This window comes from Sceloporus undulatus, chromosome 1, assembly GCF_019175285.1.
Source record: "Sceloporus undulatus isolate JIND9_A2432 ecotype Alabama chromosome 1, SceUnd_v1.1, whole genome shotgun sequence".
Classification (NCBI taxonomy): Eukaryota; Metazoa; Chordata; class Lepidosauria; order Squamata; family Phrynosomatidae; genus Sceloporus; species Sceloporus undulatus.
Window position 1 is genome coordinate 146,811,252 of NC_056522.1, and position 15,280 is coordinate 146,826,531.

Below are 15,280 nucleotides of genomic sequence, written 5' to 3' on the forward strand. Positions count from 1 at the left end.
AGTTTTTAAATGATAAGAAATCTGATAACATGGTCCATTTTGGGTAGGAAAAATGAACACATTCAGATAAAACTTACTAATTTAACTTTCTCAACACCTCAACTCCAGGTTTTTTTGTACATGACTTTTGATTCTCCATGATGCATTTTCCTGGGAAAAGGTTGTATTGTTTTTCCACTTAACCTCCCGAGAGGTTACAAGATAGAAAATGCAGAAAATAACAAGCATTTAAATGTCCCTGTGCTATCAATTTGTTCTTGGGATGGAAGTGACAAATTGCATATTTATTATCTTGTGTCACACCTATAACAAAAGGGACCAAGTGTGGTACAATCCAATTATTAAAACAGAGCAGAGCTGTAGTAACTTGTAATTTAGATCCTTAATAGGATAGAAGGGAGAACACCTTGTGTCTAAAACTTACCAAACAGATATTATAATGTGAGTTCATTCTTTCCTGATGTTTGGCATATAAATATATTTCAACATACAAGAGTCAGTTGGTCCAGCTAAGTTAGTATTATCTACTCTTGCTAGCAGCAGATCTCCAAAGCCTCAGGTTGATGCTTTTTCATGCTCCAGCCTACCACCTTTTTAACCTGAGAGACAAGGGACTGAAACTAGAAGCTTCAGTTTATGAAGCAATGGGCCTTTTATGAGAGAGCCATGGTAAGAAGTCATGTGTTAGGGATGTGATTCTTCATTAATTCCCCCCATCCCCTGCAGTGAAGAATAAATAATTTATCAATTTTTCCCCTCCACAGGCACATCTTCAAAAACTATGGAGTTTTCAATGATATTCTTGCAGCAGAGAGAAAGTCTTCCTCCACCAAAACTCATTGTTTTTCTGTCCCCCTTCCAACACAGCCACATATTGGCCAGGAAGAAATTGGAGAGGAGCTGAAGATCATCTGGCTATGTTCTGATAGCAAGATGCATGATGATGCAGACAACATCCTCTGGGACATTTAGAGGATCCTTGGGAGGCGCTTAGGATACCTGCATGGTTGTGTGCCAGCATTCTGACAGTCCTTGGCCACTCTCAGCTCCTCTCCTCCCAATAACACAGCCATGTAGTAGAATATTCTTCATTCATTTTGTTCCTGCTCCTCCCCACTTTAGCTATTGTTTCCGGGTTGTGTGCCTTAAAGTCGTTTCTGATTTATGGTGACTTTAAGGCAAACCTATCATTGGTTTTCTTGGCAAGATTTGCTCAGAGGAGGTTTGCCATTGCCTTCACCTGAGGCTGAGAGCATGTGACTTGCTCAAGGTCACCCAGTGGGTTTCATGGCTGAACTGGAATCAAACCCAGGTCTCTAGAGTTGTAGTCCAACATTCAAACCACTACGCCATTCTGCCTCCCATTCATTCTATTTTTTTTATTATTGCAGTATCTGCACTGATTAAATTTAATTAGTTAAAAAGAAAAAAAACCCTTAGTATTTCCTTAGTTATATGCAAATGTTTTATACTGACATGGTATAATCATCTAAGATTTTGAAGACCATTTTGAAAAAATTACTTCCCTAAAGCTAACTCTTTTACTTGGTTTTATTGATTGTGATGTTGTTTGACCCAAGCATGGAGGCGATCAAATAAAAACGGAGAATGAGGTATGCTCAGGCCCCATCCAAAGTCACACCCCCCCAAATGCACAATGGTCACTCAAGAATTAAACCTGTATCATTAACGCCAATGCGCAGGGCTTTTCTAGTGTTTGTTGTTCATAACTGCCCTCAACTCAGCCCCCACTCATGGCGATCCTATGGATGAGAAATCTCCAAGCTCTTCTAGTCTCTTCTGCTCTGTAGATTCATGTTTGAGACTGCTCCAATAGAGTCTAGCCATCTGCCATGTGGTCTTTCTCTCTTTCCAGATGAAATTCTGTCTTCCTCACAACCATTATAGGGATAGGAGTCCTTTCCTTGATGTCACCAGGCAACTGTAACTGTGTAGGAAGATTCTCGTCTCTGAAGCAGTCCTCTGAGAGTCAATTGCTAATACCAGCAGTTTATTTTATTATATTTATACCCTGCCTTTCTCCTGACATGAGACCAAGGCAGCTTAGAATGAAGCTAAGACAAAATGAAGCTAAACACCTGATGATAAAAAAGAGGTAAACCATAAATAAGCTATCATATTAAAATGTAATTGATTTTGAAAATGGTAAAATCAGTCAAAAATATTTAAAAAGATAGAACTCAGCATATGCACCTTGTAGAAAATGACTTCCTGCAACCAATTAAATCATCAAATACCTGTTTAAATAAAAAATAAATGAGTACGAACAACTCTTTACAGATGATTTCCTGCACAGTGATAGTATCCATTTTTAGTCCAGCCAAGATACACGGTGTCTATTAATTTCTTCCGTCAGGCATTTAAATCCAAGTGGTAATGACATACCTGATTCAGATCCTCTGCAAGACATAAATTAGACTCTCTGCCTCTGCATGGCTTTAATATCTAGCTGGAGGAGAACTATATTGATGGACCAAAGGGCGATTACATACATAATATATATTTGCAGCAGAAAGAGATTCTTCAGGAAGGGGCAAAAACCCCACCTCTTCTACAGTTATTGCAACCTGTCTTTTCAGTGTAATTTTGCAGTATTGGTAGTTGCTGGGGTTATAAAAGGGTGTCAAACCTAGTTTGTAATGTGTTTTCAGTTACATGTTCAGTTCAACCTATTCCCTAGATTGCTTGTTTTTCTTTTAGGTCTTATTCCATTATTGCTGCTGTTTTCATTCTAAAATAAAATTAGCAAAATTCAGTCTAAAACAATATAGGAACTGTAGAAATCATTCTGATTTTTCATGCAACTCCATGTTAATGTTACAATCTTTTGTGCTATAGTCACTCACAAGGTAGTGTTTTTGAGCCTTTAATCTACTGTTTCCCTCATGTTTTACTCTATGAGAGAACACAGTATTTGTTTAAATAGTTGTGCAAATGTGGATCTGTAAAAACTGATCAATTCACAAAACAATTCCAGTATCCTTATGACAAAAATCAGGAACTTAAGATCAGGAACTTAAGTCTAATTTAAAAAATAATAATCTATACATGCAGTTTTATAAGGTTGCTTCTTCACTGCACTTCAGGTTCCATATTGCAGTAGTAATGGTAGCAAACAAGGGCAGTTTCAAAGATAAAAAGATACCAAACTGGTGCTGAAAAACCTCAGGGTAGTGTAAGACTGAACAGTCTGCCAGTCAATCTTGTTACCATTTGAAGATATTAGCGCTATAGTGGAAATCAAACCACTTGGGTAGCAGCAACTATGGCTGCATCTACACTGCAGAATTAATGCAGTCTGACACTGCTTTAACTGACATGGTTCAGTGCTATGGAATTCTGGAATTTGTAATTTTGTGAGATACTTTGGCGTTTATCAAATGGGAGGAATTTCTCTTAAATTCGAATGAAAAGAAAGTGGGGCCAGAACGTATTCACTTAAAGTCGCTAGTTTAGCGAAATTACGTGAATGTGCATTGCATTCGAACTGGCTTCCCATTGCCCAAAAATAGCATGCCATTGCCCGAATTTGCATGTGGCAGTCTATGACGTAATAACGTGAAACCACATGATTGCATTTGAACTGACTTCCCATTGCCCTAATTTGCATGTAGTTATCACCCAATAACGTTAAACCCCATGATTGCATTCAGATTGCCATTGAATTATACTTCCAATTTCCCTTGTCTGATAAACTCCTCAGTCTTCTCTGTCAAAGAATTCTGGTGCAACAACAAACTACAGGATTTCTTAGGATGGAGCCATGACAGTTAAAGCAGTGAAAAACTGCATTAATTCTGCAGTGTGGCAGCAGTCTGAGTCAAAGAATAAGTACAAAGAATAAGCATTTATGATAATTCTTCAAAACTGATAGCAGAAAAATAGAGGTAGGTTATCCAGAAAAAAATTACTTGTTATCCTGTAGCTACTGGGGCTCCAGTTTTTAGGTTATGATTTGTGCGGGAGAGACTTCACTTCTTACTTCAAGTTTGTGCAGTTTGTGATCTGGACTGGCCCACCATGTGCAGTTAGGGAAAGGTCAAAACTTCATTCACAGTAGGGATGGGAACAATATCTAACAATATTTTTTCCAAAGATTGAACAATATGTTTCTTGACTGTTGGGAAACCCTGATGAGAAGAACTCTGAATTAAAGAGAATCTTCACAGCTTAGGATTTAGGTGGTCAAAATTCACACCAAGACACCCCCCCACCCACACACATACACATTGTTTTTTGCACACTATTTTCTATGAATAAAGCAGTTTTCTGCACAGAAAATAATATTTCTGGACAGAAATATTATTTTCTGAGCAGAACGTGTTTCTTCTGCAAAAATACCACGTACCACATTGTGCACAGAATAAATCCTGAACTGTGTACTACTCCATTTGAAAGACTTTCTCACAGTGGAAAGAAAATTGCTTAAATTACTCCCTGCTTCCTTCAAGGACAAAATTAGTGACGAATTATATCCCTTCTCCCCAGTTGGTTTTTGCCACTTACATTCTCCTCCATATACACAAGAAGTTTTTTTTAAAAAAGGATAAATTCCATTGCTGCTACTGTTAAACAGCAGCAACACCCTAATTGTATTTAACACGACTGACTGAGTAAAAATCATTAGAATTACTGTGTATTTATTTACTTTAGCAAATGTATATCTATCCAAAATGCTCGGGGGCATTTTCTATGGTTAATGAAATTGATTAATCTAATTAAAGCTTTCCTAAATGATTAAAAAGTGCTCCTGATTAATCACAGGCCATCCCAGTAGAGGTTTTTCCAGCTCTGTTCTCTTTCTAGACTGGTGCTTGCTACTTGGTGTACCCAACTGTTATGGAACCTCAGCTTCAGGGTTGAGCAAGAGAATGGGGAGAAGAAGATTAATTGTTTAATTTTGTATTAACTTCAGCATCTTGTGGATTTTTAATTTTTTTTAATTATGGTAAGTTGCTATGAGGTTAATCACACAGAGCTCCAAATGTCACACTTCTGTCGCCCAAACGTCATCAAAATGGGGCGGAAGCGTCACCAGTGTGATCATGCCTGGTGCTTCTAAAGTGAAACAGAAGAGTTATTGCCATGGAATCATCAGCGGTGAATCCCTTTTCTTATTATTAATGGATTAATCCATCAATAAGAAAAGGGCTGCTTCCCTGATGATTCCATGGCAATTCCATGGTGATAGCGCTTCTGTTCCACTTTAGAAGCGCCTGCAGCATGATGACACTGGTGACGCTTCCGCCCCATTTTGACGACGTTTGGGTGACAGAAGCGTCATGTGTGATAAACTCCTATGAGTCCCATCTCTTAGGTTGTGATACCCAACAAAGAGATGCCACACCTTCTGAATAAGTTATAAAGGTGTAGATCTGCATTTCCTTGGAAGCAGGATTGACTGAAATTGTGGGATTTACTTCTTAGGTTATTATCACATGAGAAAACAAAGCGGGAAGCAGAGATGGAGCTGGGGAGTAATGGTTTCCTTCGTTTCTTACCTCATGATGTAGTAGTGTTCTAGTTCTCTTCCTGCAGGAGATGGTTGTAAAACTGCACCTTTTTCCTAGCTGGAAAAATGTATTTGACAAAATACACCTTTTTACAACCATTTTGTGCAGGAAGAGAACTGAAGCACTATGGTAAGGCATGCAGTAAGATATAGAGAAAGGTGGTACTATCTGTCTCCATTTCTACTTTGCTTTCTCGTGTGAAAAGTCTCTTACTGAGTTCACTCAGAATGCATATTGCCTTTCTTCAGAACTAATGATTGCAATCAAATATATCAATTTGATTGATTGGCTAATACAATTAATTACTGTTAGGGATGACACATGTTTAAATAACATCTAGGTAATTAATAGTCAGTTAGTTGCAGTTACACAGACAGATGGAGGTGTGTTGAAGGCATATATTTCATCTAGCCTAGACTGTATCTTGTATAAATTTGTCTGCAAAAAATGCTTTGTACAGTATATTTGTTTTCAGAGTGACTATCTTTAAAGTATCTTCTGTGAAAAAGCTATTGTTCATAGAGACAAGTTAGAAAATTGCTTCCTTTTGCCTTTTTTGTTTTGTTTTTTTTAAATTGGATTGGCAGTAAATTCCTTCTTCCTTAACCAAGCATATTTGCTTTGAGTATTTCTTTTGCCTCAAGGCTGGTACACTTACAAAAGTACATTAAAGCCCATAGACACATTAAAGATCAGACAGTGATGTTTTTGGATCGGATGAGCATTAGAGGGTATCTCTCAATGTGACATTTCATGTTCCATTTTGCTTTTCATTTCACAAGTTGTCACACTATATCAATAGTTTCAAGACAGAAGCCTTGATAATTCTTCTTTAGTCTTGGCTACCAAGGAGAAGAGATTTTTAATGGCTTCGAGTTTCTTTTACTGGTCTTTACTGCGATGCTTTTCTGGAACCAACCCTTAACCTTTTCTCAAGCAATCAAAACATTAGTGAACAGCTGTATCTAAAAGAGGAAGAAAGCTGAGTTAGCAAAAGCCTGCTATTAAAAGAGAGTGATTAACTTTTGTATAAATGCTACATGATAAGAAGGGACATGAACTTCAGCTATGCTGGATAATAGTTCTTCATTTAGTCAGGAGGATTATGGAAGGAATTTGTAACAATTAGGCAATTATGATACAGTAGATATAATTTTGAGGCCAAAATCATTTACAGAATATTAAGATGATAAAATGTGGAAATGCTGGAATGAGCCTAAAACCATGTTGTGCTGGTATTGTAATGCTTCTCTGACAGAAATTTCTGCCCCTCTTCTGCCCCCACAACCGCCCAGAAATTGGTTCTCGGGAACAGTTTTTCATGTACGAGGGGCATATAATAATACTAATACTACTACTAATAATAAATGATTTATGTATAGCCCCCCAATCACAAGGAATCTGGGTGGGTTACAACAATAAAAATACATAGAAAATACAATAAAGTTAAAAATTAGCCCCCTGCCAACCCCCCATCCCAGTATTAAAATTACAATTAAATAATCACTATTTAAAAACAATACAATACAATAGTGTTAAAATTAAGGGAATCGGTGGACAGAGCAATGTAAATCACAGTATAGGGGGAGAGGAGCTAGGTTGGGAAGGCCTGCTGGAAGAGATCTATCTTAAGAGCATTATTAAAGGCTGTGAGAGTAGAAATGTGGCGGATCTCCTCTAGCAGGTCATTCCATACCTTCAGAGCAGCAGTAGAAAAGGCCTCTCTGGATGACTGAAGTTAGTCTAGATCTTTTAGACTGAAGTAAATTCTTCCCCAAGGAACTTAGTGTAAGGGTCTGTGGTGGCAGTAGGGAGTACGCACCTTGATTCAGTTCCGTTAATAGATGTATCCCACTGGATCTTTGCCACAGCCTTTGGATTGAAGGTGGGAGATCATGGTTGGCATTCTGTGCAGTACAAGATTGTAAGTTAGATTTAGGATCACGTAACTGCTGATCATTCAAATTTATAGTACAGTGGGTCCTTGTGTACAGATAACAAAATATGTACAGATAACAACATAAGAATGAAGGGAAATGATGTCAAATGCAGATTGTTTTTTTTAATTTAGCTTTGTATTTTGTACAGATATGCTTTTTAAAAAATAAAAATAAAGTTAATTTAAAAAAAAGATAAATAGGTGTCTTTCATCACTTGAGTAGCACTTCTAACTGTATATTAAGTTCAATCCTATACTTTTGCCAGACTCAGATTTTGCATTGATTTTTCAGACAAGCCAGTCCTCCACAAAAATTGCTAGGATACTGATTTGTTTAAATTCATTTATAGCTCTGCATTGACCTCCACCTTTTTAAAAAACCCTTTCAACACAACCTGAATGTTAGGAATATATACAGGAGAATACCTTTTACTTATAAATCTTTTAAGTGGAAGTTGCTACTTTCATTGGGGCATGTTTTAAAAAATGGAATTTTTTCTTTTACAGTCTAAAAGAATTAATTCATACATTTTCTGGTGATGGGCAGAATAATAAAAAGAACTATAAATGCATTTAAACAAATCAGTATTCTAGCAATTTTTATTATTCTGCCCATCACCAGAAAATGTATGAATTAATTGTTTGTTTGTTTTTTGCTAGCTGATGCCAAATTGAATCTGGTTTTCCACTGGATTCCTTACTAGGCTGTCTAGAAGCAAATGGACTTGATAGATTGTAGAGGACTGGCTTATCTGAAAAATCAATGCAAAATCTGAGAGTGGCAAAAGTATAGAACTGAACTTAATATACGCCCCCTCAAGTGATGAAAGACATCTATTTATCATGTCACATTATTTTCCTTTCTTCCATTTAGCATGCCTTGTTTTGTGATTGATTGGTCATTGGAAGCTAATCATGGGCTGAATTGTCAAAGCACATGTCTAAAGGAGGTCTCTTTTTCTGGAATGGGAAACAGGTTGATTAGGAATACACCTTTTTCTTGCCTACATGTCTAGTTAGACCCAAACAGGGTCTTTTTTAAAATAATATTTCATATTACTTATTATATTTGAAAAATGACTTTTCTCTGTGCAGCACAACTGTAGAAGTGTGAAAGTTTTGGGAAAATATTTTCTAGTGCCAAGCATAACAGGAGAAATTAACATAGAACTCAATGGCTGGAATTCAGTATAAGCATTGGGATGTACATCTATGTAAGTTGACTTATGTGTGCAAGAAATAGAACTGAGCAGTTTTTCAGTGTCTGTATTCAGTAACAGGTTGCCATGATGTTACTATGGAGGGAAGCCAGCAAAATGACTTTTATTCTTTGGGACCATCAGGATGCACATTGGGACACTGACTAGGGAATGCCAATGTGCATCAATAGAGCCCAGTGCAAATTGGGATACTCTTGCCAGTTCCCTGATACATATCTTTACAATTCACTTTGAGGATTATATAGCACCTTGCTACACACCTAAGTATCCATAAAGTTATGCAACACAGGATGCATCTAAAGTGTAGAAATTATGTGGTTTGACATTGCTTTAACTGGCATGGTTCAGTTCTATAGAATCCTGGAATTTACAGTTTTGGGAGGCACTAGCACTCTTTGGCAGATAAGGCTAAAGACCTTGTAAAACTACAAATCCCAGTATGCCATAGGATGGAGCTACAGCACTTAAAAATGGTGCTAAACTACATTTTTTCCCCTACAGTATAGAACAGTGATTCCCAAAGTGGGCAGATGAGGGAAAAGGGGCAGCAGTGGCTGGGGAGCTTTCAGTCAAAGTACTGGCACATAAGAAAGACAAATAGGTGCATCTGTGCATTTGCATTATTACAGTTATATTTTTTCAAGCATTCATCAGAATACAGTCCAATGGAATATATGCCTGCACCAAGCACCACCAAGATGGATTCATTTTGAAATGTGAATGAATGCTTGTCAGAGAGTTTTTTGGACTCTGAGTGGTACAATAGAATTTTGCTTTCACTTGGCTCTTTCGTCTAAGAGCGCCATTGTTGGAGCCTCTCATTTTCTCTAAAATCTCCTTTGACAGATTGACCCTGTAGAAAAGTCAAGCTCAGTTTATTGAAATGAAAAAAGAGAGATTTAACTATAGCTAAAGATTCACGCCTCTCATTTACAAACCACGCGTTAGTTCTGGAACTCTGTGGAATAAAAGAGATATGAAACTACTGAGCTGAAGTCTCAAGTATTTGGAAGCCATCTATTGACTAATTACTATTATTATGTTTTAAGATGATACTCAGTAGAACAAGACAGTCTGGCCACAAAATTGGACTGTGGGTGGAATTAATTGTCCTCCAGGATGAAGTGCTTATTGTTTGTTTATTGGAAAGTGGTGTGACATGTTTTTGGTTTTAGCAGCCTGTTAGCCATGTATGAATTTTCTTCTCCCTTTGGTTCATTTCCACTATATGCCTTCCTTTATTAAATTGTATTTTCCTTTGATAAAATCTCAGAGGGAGGGCATGGATAAACTGCATGGAGAAACACATCCTAGTTTAATTTACTGCAATGATGCACACTCACAAATGGTCTTAATAATTTAAATATATAGGCCAAATATCTGAGTACCCCAAAGAGTTCATGTGAATTATCTGGGTTGTACCTCATGTACCTCACCCCAACATTGTAACTGTTAAAAAAACATGTCTATGATTAGCACAAGGAGGTTAGGCTGCAATGTGAAACTTTGGCAATTTCATTTTTAATATGTTTTTAATATATTTCATTTTTAATATGTTTCTCAAAATCTCTCTACTGTTCTTGTCCTGTCCAAGGCATGAGACATTTTTCCTGCATGCATGGAAATTTGTGCATATTTTGGTATGCATTTTCCATAAGGTAAATACTTTCTTAAATGTGATGTTTTACAAATTTTCCTTAATGAGTTAAGTGTCTTTGTGTGTTTTCAGTGATGTGTGCTTATAGTCATACACATAGGCATATTATCAATTTTCAAAGGGGGAAAAGTGATTACTTCCTGCTGACAGGAAATGGAAAGACATGTTCACCCTTTCTTTAATAGGTTTGCAGACTATCAATTGGATGAATTCAGGGGGAAAAAACCTCAGTTAATAAGAATTTGATTTCTATAGCATGTGGTTCTTTGGAAAGAAGAAGAAAAGTACTTTCTTTCCTGGCCCAATCAAGACACATCAAAAAATTCAATAGAGAGGAGCTGTTGAGAAAATTGCATGTCAGCAGACCAGGGAAGATCTAAGAAATATGAAGAAACAAGGCGATAACATACCATTCTAGCTGCCTATGTCGGCCTGTGTTTTCAGAAACCTGACTAAAATGTTTAGTTAGTGATTTGTTATTTTTTGTTGTGTGCCTTCAAGTCACCTTAAACTAAAGTATTCTGTTTGGCAGTTATTGTTTTTGATGCAGAACCATTGTTTTGGATGCTTCCATTTCCCCAGACTCCTGGGCATGCTGCCATCTGCATTTAAATTACTTAAGAGTTTACAATTCAGTTTTCATACACACATTTCTTACTGAGTATGTGAATTTCTTGAGAAATACAATGTTCTTTGCCTAACAAGGGAACTGGTAGCCTTGCAAAGAACAGAGAGGACCTGGATTTCAAAGGAAGGATCTTTTTGTGTTGCTAATGGGGTTCGGAATCTATTTTCTGGGCTTCATGATTCTTTGTCTCCCAGAGCCCACATGGCCAAAAGGGAGGAATAGCCTCTGTACCATATTAACTGAGAACAACAACAACATATTGACCAAATGTAGGCCTATGACTCTAAATAACCTCATATTTTTCTTTCCCCTGTATGATTTTTAACGCCTTTGCCTGAAGTGGAGTGTCGAAAGCTAAAAACGTGTTTTGTTCATTTTGGTTAGCCCGAAAAAGGTATCTCTGTTTTGTGGATTTTGAATGTTATTGTACTTTACTGTATGGCCATTACTTCTACCCCTGATGAATATGTTTTGAGTATGAGATCTTTATGAAAAATGTTTAACAGGGAAAGCAAAATCTAGGGAATAAAATCTTTGTATTTGCTGTGAATAACATAGACATCCAAAGTTATGAAAGGTCTCTTTTCAGAACAAAATGGATGGCATTTTGACATAACAATCTGAACACTGCACCTATGATGACCAATCATAATAGAAATGCCTTTATTTAGATTTGTAGCATTTGAGGGTTCCTTCTAAGTTGTACTTTATTCAGCCATAACACAGAAACTACCTTGAGGATCAAACTAGCCCTCTCTCTCTAACTCCAAAAGCAGCTACCCAGATACCCTTGGGAGCATGCAAACAGAGCATGATGGAGGTAGGGCTATCCAGTTGGTATATCCCATACCTGGGATATGGTAACTGTGGATCCTAGTTCTTGGCTGTTATCATCATCTTTGGCAGAGCTGTCTTTCATGAATTGTCTAGACACTTTTTAAAAAGGCCTCCTGTGCTAATTTCTATAGACATATCATGTAACCCTGAATGTAAAGTGCCAATTAATCCCAGTTTTGGGGAAAGGGTGGGATATAAATAAATACAATAGCAATATAATAACAATTAGCTATTACATTAAGAAGGTAATTTTCTTCTGAACCTCTTTCCAGTCAGTGTCATCAGTTAACTAAACTTGATTCATTTGATAATGATGCAACCCTTTCTCTGTATATCATGCTTCACCCATGGGCTTTTTCCAGGTGGGGGGCGGGCAAAAAAGACAAGAAAAACCTTCTTTTGTGCTTCCTTAAGATTTGCTTAATAAGAAAGACACTTTCCTACCCCTATTCACTTTAGTTGCCCTTTCCCCATATCTTCTTCTGAGTTTGAGGAAGATGAGGTAACTGGAGATGCACTCAGTATTCTTAACATGGATGTATGATTGATTTATAAATGTCATTATGATATTTATTTTATTTCAGTGCTTTTCCGCATACTGCTTTTCTTTCTCCCCACTGTCATGAGATACCACACTGACATTTTCAGTAACCTTTGCAGAGTGACCTGCAAGACCCCTTGCCTTCGATGGTTATAGCCAGTTTATGACATTTTAATCCTAGAGTGCTGCTTAACAGAAGGTACCTAGCATTACCACAGAAGACATTGTAGGACTATTAATTTTCCCCCATAGCAGAGTATTTCTGGAAAGAAAGAAAAAAGATGGAAGAAAATGTGGAAAAACACAGGATGACAAGTGGAAGATGACAATTTATGGACCTCTATGATAAACAAAATATACCAAAATTATACCAAAATATGATCTGAACAATATCTCAACAGAATTTACTGATAATGTAAGAAATAAATTTGCATTATTAAGCATAATCAACCAAGAACCAGAAGAACTATGGGCAGAAACTAAGGACATAATAAAAGAAGAATGCAGAAAGACACTTTTGGTAACTGAGAAGAAAGAGAAAGGAACAATGGATAACAGAGGATATGTTTCAAGCAATAAATGAAAAAAGAGAAGCTAAAGAAAAGGCAGATAGGAACTAAACCAGAATCCTAAATGCAACTGTACAATGACAAGCGTACAAAGACAAAGAGAATCATTACAGCTATCAAAGCAGAAAGACATAAGAAAACAAAAAAGAAAGAAAGAATGAGAGATCTCTTCCACAAGATCCAGGAACTCAAAGGAAATTCAAACCAAGGGTTGAGATATTCTGTGACAATAAATACTACAAGAACAAGAAGAAATAAAAAGACATTGGATGCAATACACAGAAGAGTTATTAAAAAGAGATGAAAAAATGAATGCTACATGGAATGAAGAACCATATGGAGATAAATTCCAAATTCTAAAAAACAAGGTGGAAGCTGCAATAAGAGAAATTGGGAAAAATAAATAATAAGGAACAGGTGACATTAAATTGAGGGAAGTAGAAAGAGAGGAAGATTGCCCACCAGATGGATAGACTCAATCAGGGAAATCACAGACCTGAATTTGCAGGACCTATACAGAGCAGTATAGGACAGGGGGGCTTGGAGGTGTCTCATCCATGGGGTTGCCATGAGTTGGGGTCAATTTGAAGGTAGTTAACAACAACAACAATGATGACCACCACTCATATGCTGCAAATGAGGCAGGGTGATCATAAAAGCCTTGTCTGGGAACATCAAAGTGTTGCTTCTATGTTGAGTTTCACCAGCCCTCATTTTGGCTAGGAAGACAGTTTGGAAATGCCCTTCTGTAGCAATTTATAATATGAACCACTTGGAAAAATAATGGTGTCACTAGCAAATGCAGCTGTCTTGCTCACTGTAGTGCAGAAAAGTATGCAGTGACATTACTAAAGGATGGTGTATATGTGTAAAACCCCCCTATATATCTACACACACATTTTGCAATTACTTACTGTTCTTTGCTTTTACATCATGATAGTTTCCCATTGTTTCAGCTCTGTCATGAAGTTGGTATTAGCAAGAGGGAGGGTTATTGCAGGTTTAAATGCAATTTTGATGCAATTTGGAAGGCTCCAGCAAGCGCTTCTCAAGAAGTTGAGGTTGTAGCCTGGTACTTAGTTTACATTATGGTAAGTCCCACTGGGGGATTATTTTTGAGTAAACAAATATAAGCAAACTGTATAATTTTAGTACAATTTAGAAGTTTTATAAGCAAGCTTATTTATGGCTTTTGTGATTTGACTGTTATTTGTACTTGCTGGTCAATGACCGAATAAATTTTATATATATAAGCAAACTTCTGTAGTAATTTATGGGAGGAAATTACTTTGAATTAAGAAATATTTTCTTCTAGTAACATTTCCTCTCGTGGCTCTGCAATAATAAATACATAATTCATATTGCAGATTTATATTAGAGCACTGAGAGTCTTTTAGTTGCTTACCATTTGTGGAAATGGGATTCCTTATCAGTTACACTTCAGTCTCTTTTGGACTTGAAAGAGTGTGTATGGGAGATGATAACATTATTAGCCAATTAATTAAAAGCTCTATAGTCATGTTTTTCAGAGGTGTCACATATATCCTTCCCCAGTTAGATATGATGCCCTATGAGTTGAAGAAGGGTTGAACTAAGCGCATCAGTTACTATTGTTGTTCATTTCCCAATGGCCAGACTTTTTATAATGTTTTGTAGTGACTCAGATGCTAGCGTTACTCTTCAGTCCTTTCAAAAACTATTATTTTGCAATATAACACCCATTTTGATGGACAATTTCCCCTCTGCTTGTCTCATTTTTCATTCACTGTTAGATATACACTTCTTCCTGCTTATGAAATGCAGCCTTGGGTGCTCTTCTGATGCCTCTCACCCAACAGTCCCCTGTTTCCTGATCATCATATATCACATAATATTACATATGTGTGTGTTTAGGAAGTATGAAGTACTATACCTATGTGCAAATGAGTATGCTTGAATTTTCCCACCCTCCTTGTGGGGAAAGAAGCTGGACCGAGCATTTCATTGAAGTTTCTTGAAACAATAGAAATTATCTAATAGTTCTACAGTGGGTTGGACTCACCACTAGTTATGGTTATAGCAAAGCCTCTTTTTCCCCATCAAGGGCTTTTGTATGATAGGGTTTTTTTTGTTTTGTTTTTTCAAACGTTCAGCTTAGCTGTCTTGGATCATGTGTACCCATTTTTATAATTCTGACCCAGTCCACTTCCCAAAGATCAGTATTTCCCTGGCAAAAATAAGGCAGTTCACTTTTTTTAAATGGTTGTGGATTCCCATGTACTGTTCAACAAACCTTCCTATCCAATGTCTGGGTCTTCCCATTTTTTGGTAGTCAAAGTAGGCCCTAGAAGGCCCTGGGAGAGAAAAGTGACCCAA

At 37.0% G+C, this 15,280-nt stretch overlaps 1 protein-coding gene across 1 annotated transcript in view; it reads left to right on the forward strand.

The window, feature by feature from the left end:
• Positions 1-972, forward strand: part of LOC121925437 (fibrous sheath CABYR-binding protein-like) — a 36,370-nt gene extending 35,398 nt beyond the window's left edge. The window contains exon 9 of the mRNA XM_042457590.1: positions 765-972. Coding sequence (XP_042313524.1) covers positions 765-972 — 208 coding nt within the window. The remainder of the gene's footprint in view (positions 1-764) is intronic.
• Positions 973-15,280: the final 14,308 nt, after the last annotated feature.